This window comes from Gregarina niphandrodes (genome assembly GCF_000223845.1).
Source record: "Gregarina niphandrodes unplaced genomic scaffold scaffold00033, whole genome shotgun sequence".
Classification (NCBI taxonomy): domain Eukaryota; phylum Apicomplexa; class Conoidasida; order Eugregarinorida; family Gregarinidae; genus Gregarina; species Gregarina niphandrodes.
The window spans coordinates 149,021-154,681 of NW_011645802.1; the positions used below are offsets into that span (position 1 = coordinate 149,021).

The 5,661-nt window shown below is 56.1% G+C and overlaps 3 protein-coding genes across 3 annotated transcripts; 2 read left to right on the forward strand and 1 right to left on the reverse strand.

Annotated features, from left to right (window-relative positions):
- Window positions 1-623: 623 nt before the first annotated feature.
- Window positions 624-1,449, forward strand: GNI_132170 (hypothetical protein; the record flags this gene model as incomplete). Its single annotated transcript, XM_011133901.1, has 2 exons — window positions 624-1,370; window positions 1,420-1,449. 2 exons carry the CDS (start codon window positions 624-626, stop codon window positions 1,447-1,449), a joined length of 777 nt encoding a protein of 258 aa, XP_011132203.1.
- A 653-nt stretch (window positions 1,450-2,102) lies between these two features.
- GNI_132180 (hypothetical protein) lies at window positions 2,103-3,206 on the forward strand (the record flags this gene model as incomplete). The annotated part of the gene is made up of 1 exon (XM_011133902.1): window positions 2,103-3,206. One exon carries the CDS (start codon window positions 2,103-2,105, stop codon window positions 3,204-3,206), a length of 1,104 nt encoding a protein of 367 aa, XP_011132204.1.
- Window positions 3,207-3,514: 308 nt separating this feature from the next.
- Window positions 3,515-5,492, reverse strand: GNI_132190 (putative transmembrane protein; the record flags this gene model as incomplete). Its single annotated transcript, XM_011133903.1, has 2 exons — window positions 3,515-4,542; window positions 4,619-5,492. The coding sequence occupies 2 exons, from the start codon at window positions 5,490-5,492 to the stop codon at window positions 3,515-3,517; spliced, it is 1,902 nt and encodes a 633-aa protein (XP_011132205.1).
- Between the last annotated feature and the right edge of the window lie 169 nt (window positions 5,493-5,661).

Below are 5,661 nucleotides of genomic sequence, written 5' to 3' on the forward strand. Positions count from 1 at the left end.
CCCCCGATCCCCCTTCGCCGAGTCCCCTCCCCCCCAGAGGCTGGATTTGCGAGGGTGATCAAATTTTTAATAGGCGCCCGTCGAGCTTCCGAACAGCTGGCGACGAAAATGTTGTTTAGAACGTATCAAGAGAGCGAAGACACCATGCTTGACCGACTGATGGCCGAGCGGGACATGGAGAGCTATTTTGCGAAGATGCCTCCTAAGAATAAAGAGCCCGCTTCGCCTGCGGCAGCCAAGCAGACCAAGGCATCGCGAATATACAGCGCAGAACACAAGTAAGGCGCCGCCCAACAGACCTGACCAAGCACCCATCAGGATGGACGCGATCACAATAGACACATGTCTAGCAAACCCCACCTGTCTAGAAAACACGGGTAACGCACTGACACATGTATGAAGAACACACTTGTGCTATGAAGCACACACTTGTGCGATCCACATGAAGCACACACTTGTGCGATCCACATGAAGCACACACTTGTGCGATCCACATGAAGCACACACTTGTGCTATGAAGCACACACTTGTGCTATGAAGCACACACTTGTTATCGGCATAGTCGGCTGAGGCCTGCGGGGAATGTGAAGCCGGGCGAAGCGCGTTGTGGCGTGAACTTCAACATGTCTGAGAAGGCCGCCAGTGCACTCCGAGCTACCGCGGATTGGATTCAGTCTTTCAACGATGGAGGAGACAAGAGGGAGGATCGGAACGCCTTGACGAGGGCAGGCAAGCGAAATACTGGCAAGCTCTCGCCCAAGGGGCCGGGTCGGAGAGATGAGGACAAACCCGTCGGCCGGGAGATGACCCGCAGTAGGGAGCAGATCCCAAGAGAGCAATTGGCGAGAGAACAGCAGATCCCAAGAGAGCAATTGGCGAGAGAACAGCAGATGGCGAGAGAACAGATGGCGAGAGAACAGATGGCGAGAGAACAGATGGCGAGAGACCATCAGCTGGCGAGGGAGCAACAACTGGCGAAGGGGCAACAATTGGCGAGGGAGCACCAAAGGGCTAGAGAGCAGCAGATGGCGAGGGACCAGCAGATGGCGAGGGACCAGCAGATGGCTAGAGACCAGCAGATGGCTAGAGACCAGCAGATGGCTAGAGACCAGCAGATGGCTAGAGAACAGCAGATGGCTAGAGACCAGCAGATGGCTAGAGACCAGCAGATGGCTAGAGACCAGCAGATGGCTAGAGACCAGCAGATGGCTAGAGACCAGCAGATGGCTAGAGACCAGCAACTGGCTAGAGACCAACAACTGGCTAGAGAGCGGGAATCGCTAGCCGCCCGGGAGCGCAAGCAGCGAGCCAGGGAGCAGGCTGCGGCAGAAGAGCGACAACGGGCGGAGGCTGTCAAACGTGAACAGGCCGTGAAGCAGCCGGCCCGCGTCGTGATGTCCCAGAGCGCGAACGGTTTAGTCGCAAACTACGCGACCGCCACCCAGATGACATCCCCACTCGTGAACCCTCAGACCATGCCCTCTCCTCAGTTCACGCCCACTATGCAAGTGCTTCAGCGTCAGGGGTCGCCACCGGCGACCCATTCCCCAGCCATGCCGACCCAACCTGTGTTGGCCCAGCCGCTGTTGGCCCAGCCGCTGATGGCCCAACCTGGGATGACCCTACCTGGGATGAACCAACCTGGGATGACCCAAACCCTCGAAACAAGCCCGACCGGGGAGCCCGCACAACTTCAAGGCGTACCTCTCGGACCTCAAGTCATGCCGCCGCAGGCCATGCCACAAGTGATGCCACAAGCGATGCCACAGACCTTGCCCCAAAACCTGGCCGGTCTAATGATGCCCCAGGCTCTTGGGCAGCCGCCTGTTGGCCTTGGGCAGCCGCCTGTTGGCCTTGGGCAGCCGCCTGTTGGCCTTGGGCAGCCGCCCCTTGGCCTTGGGCAGCAGCCCCTTGGCCTTGGGCAGCCGCCCCTTGGCCTTGGGCAGCCGCCCCTTGGCCTTGGGCAACAGCCCCTTGGCCTTGGGCAACAGCCCCTTGGTCTTGGGCAGCCGCCCCTTGGCCTTGGGCAACAGCCCCTTGGCCTTGGGCAGCAGCCCCACGAGCAGCAAGCGCTTCAAAGCCCAATTGTTCAAGGAGCGGAAATGCAGGGTGCCGAAGTGCAGTTGCCGAACCAGCAATTACTGCAGCCAATGCAGCCAATGCAATTGCCGGCTGAGTTGTTGGCGCAACTTCAGATCCAGTTGCAAGCGCAGCTGCAGGAGCAAATTCAGAGTGGCATTTTGTCGTTCGCGGAGCAACGGAAGGCGCAGCAGACACCGTCGCCGGCGCAGACAGCAGCTGCGACGATGCCGCTGGAGGGCATCTCGCCGATGCTGCCGACGCGCATCCAGCCTCTCTCGATTCCGCCGCAAATGCAGGGACTGTCGCCAACGGCCGACCAAAAAGAGACCCAGGTCCGACAAGAGCTCCGAACGTCGGCGATTCGAACACCAGAGGCGTTGCGGTCGGTGGAGCGTCGAGTAACAGGCGACACGGGAGGCGCTGGTGTTAATACAGCTAGTGTTGGTACAGCTAGTGTTAATACAGGGGCTGTGGGGGATGTCAGCAATCCGATAGTGGGTGGCAGCCATGTGGTGGCGGGTTGTAGTGTAGCGGAGGGTTCGAAGATGATGATGGTATCACAGCCGCAGACTGAGAACGTGCGGCGGTATGAGTTGACTACGAATAAGGGTGATGTGCGAGTGGTGGAGAAGATTGAATTGTTACCGAGCCCCCGGATTGAATTGTTGAGAAGCTTTCTGAGTGCGGAAGAGTGCGAGACATTGAATGACTTGTTGGCGGAGGTTGACCAGATACCACATATCCCGAATAACTTGTTGGCTTCAGAAGATCTACAACACAACTTATTGGAGAAGTGGATCGGGCAGATCGTGAATCGAATAGCTCAAATATGTGACGTCCCCGATGAATCTATTGTTGGTCTCTGCCCATCCGTTGTTCATAAAGGCGCCGTTGACGCAACGAAGGAATTTAGCACCATAATCCGAATCTACCTTGACGAACCACAAAAAACAGCAGCCAGCTCAGATTTCCCCGACCTAGGCCTTAGCATCACCCCCAAATTAGGTGCCGCACTACGCTGGGATTGCAAAGATCAAGACGGATCTAAGACCCAGCTAACTAAACATAAAGAAATACTTGTACAAAACTGCACACGCAGATTCCTTACCGCCTACCTCATCTAATTACCCACCCACTGCCGCGACATTCTTCGTTCGGAGAATGTCGGCACCTCCCTTCCCCTCAGGCAGAATTATATTTCGTTTCCGCTTACTGTAACGAATGTATCAGGCGCGATCGATCATTTTTTTGATGACTTTATAACAAAAGCCATGAGATCAATCAGAAGACCTACACACGTGGGCAGGGGGCGGAACTGACTACAATATCCATTGGGGGGTTACGTCAACACCCAACACCCAACACGTGTGTGTGTGTATAACCAGCTAACTAACTATTGTTGCTTGGGTGTGAAAGGTCGAGGGCCAGTCAGTCAAATGTCGATGATGATGTTGGACATTGACGAGGTGGCTGGTGGTGCGTTTAGGTCCTGTGTTCCGAGAATGCCTATTGTGGTCTTGGCAGTTGGTTTCACGGTTTTGCAGGCTGGTGATTTTTCCATGCGGACAACGTTGAGAAGAGCGTCTAAGGAGATTTGCGAGTCCCTGAGAAGGGAGAGGCTGAATGACATGGCGAGTATGGCGATGAGTAGAGAGGAGTTGGCGAGAAGGAAGTAAGCAAGAGTGTAGACCCAGAGACGGACGCCGTCGCTAGCGGTAGAGTACGAGGCGGTAGAGAGGGCGAGCAGGGCAAGCGAGGCGGAGCTGGAGACATAGAACTTGGTGCCGCGATCGTAGATAGTGTTGGCCACGTCTGTCCAATACAGGAGGGGGATAAGGCCGCGTAGGTCTTCAATGAACCTTATTTCATTCCTGTCTGAAGTGGAGTAACCACGGCTAGAGACAAGGGCCGCGAAGACAGCGTCCGTCTGCTTGCGGTACGCCGCACCCATACAGACCGAATTCGTCGCCAACCGTATTACTAGACCTCCCCCAGTCATGCGTCCCGTTGCGTCCGAGGATCCGGCGGGTCCTCTGGCCGTGATTCTGGTGGTATCGGCCCCAGCGGGGAGTAGGTGCCAAGTACCGAAGAGACTTGCCAACGAAGTATTGGTGACTTGCTGCTCAAACCGCGGCGAGGAAGAAGCCACCGTCACTCTCAAACTAAAAACAGACTGTGCCGCCAACACCTGCTCCGCTAAGTCGCCACGTCGACAGAACAAATTCTCACCCTCGGTTCCCGACAAATTGCTCTCCAACCGTACCTCATCCGTTGGGCCAACACCTAAGGATACTCCCGAGGCAACGACTAGCCCCGAACTAATCAGGTCCTGATCGCCGATGTCCAGCGTCACCGCGTTCTGCCCAGCCAGCCGCAACAAGTCCACCGTGTGCGGCACAATCGCAGTCTTGCGTCCCAGAGCTTGTTTCGCGTACAGCAACAACACATCCACCGAGTCGTCTACAAAGAGGGGAGGTACGAGGGTCTGTCTAATGGGTCTAATGAGAGGTGCCATCGACCGGTGTGATTGACTTACAGAGTGTGGTGGAGGAGAGGCACTGACAAATGAGAGTGGCGGTGAGTGTGACACGTGGCAGGACGTTTATGAGGAAGGAGTCCGTATCGGGTTCGCGGTCGGGATCGAGGGCGGCCCGGGCGAGCCAGGCCGCCAGGAAGAGGGCGATCGAGATGGTGCCAAAGTAGCGGATGAAGAACTTCAGTCGGGGACTGCGATAGCACCAGAATGCGCCGGTGAGGCTGGCGGATTTTGCGTGGTTGGCAAGGACGCGAGTCAGACTCAGGTCGGAGAATTGTAGCACACGCGTGTGCACACACGTCCCGCTCAATATTTGTTGGCCCTGGTAGAGAATCTGGTCCGCGACGCAGGCCATGGTCTCGTCCTCGGCCGGACTCATCAGGTTTGTTGGACTGGCCATTAAGTCTGCGGCCGGTACCTGAATGGCGGGATATTGCGCCGAACCTTGAACGACGGGATGCTGCGCCGGATCTTGGACTGAGATGCTCAAGTGGTTGAGGTCTTGGTTCTGAGCGAAGGTGGGTACGCTAACTCGGGCGTGGTAGTCGGCGGAGGTCACGACGCAGTCTGCGACCACGATGTCGCCTTGTTTATAACTGACGACGGTCCCTGGTGTATCCTGGCTGTCGATGAGAGGGAGACTACCGCGTGTACGCACACTACTTAGGAAGATAGAGCGTAATTTGGGCGCAACGGAGTCGTAGATCTTGGGCGCTGTCAGCACGAAGTTAGAAAACGCAATACAACGCAACGAGTACTTGGGCGATGACTCATGCTCTATCAACACCGCCAGAAACAGACTGAACAACCCCGCAAACAGCAATACAAAGCTTAAGAGCACACGCATCTGTGCGCCTGATACGAAACCCGGCATCCTTGCACAACCGCTCAAAGTCTTCGTCGGCAGGTTGTTTACATCCACCAAACATAGAAAGGCAAATAATCCACTAAACATCGTCCAAAGGGAACGAATCGTAAACGGGAAATACAACCGACGACTATAAAGTTATAATCAACTGGGAGAGGGGGGAGGAGGAGGGGGG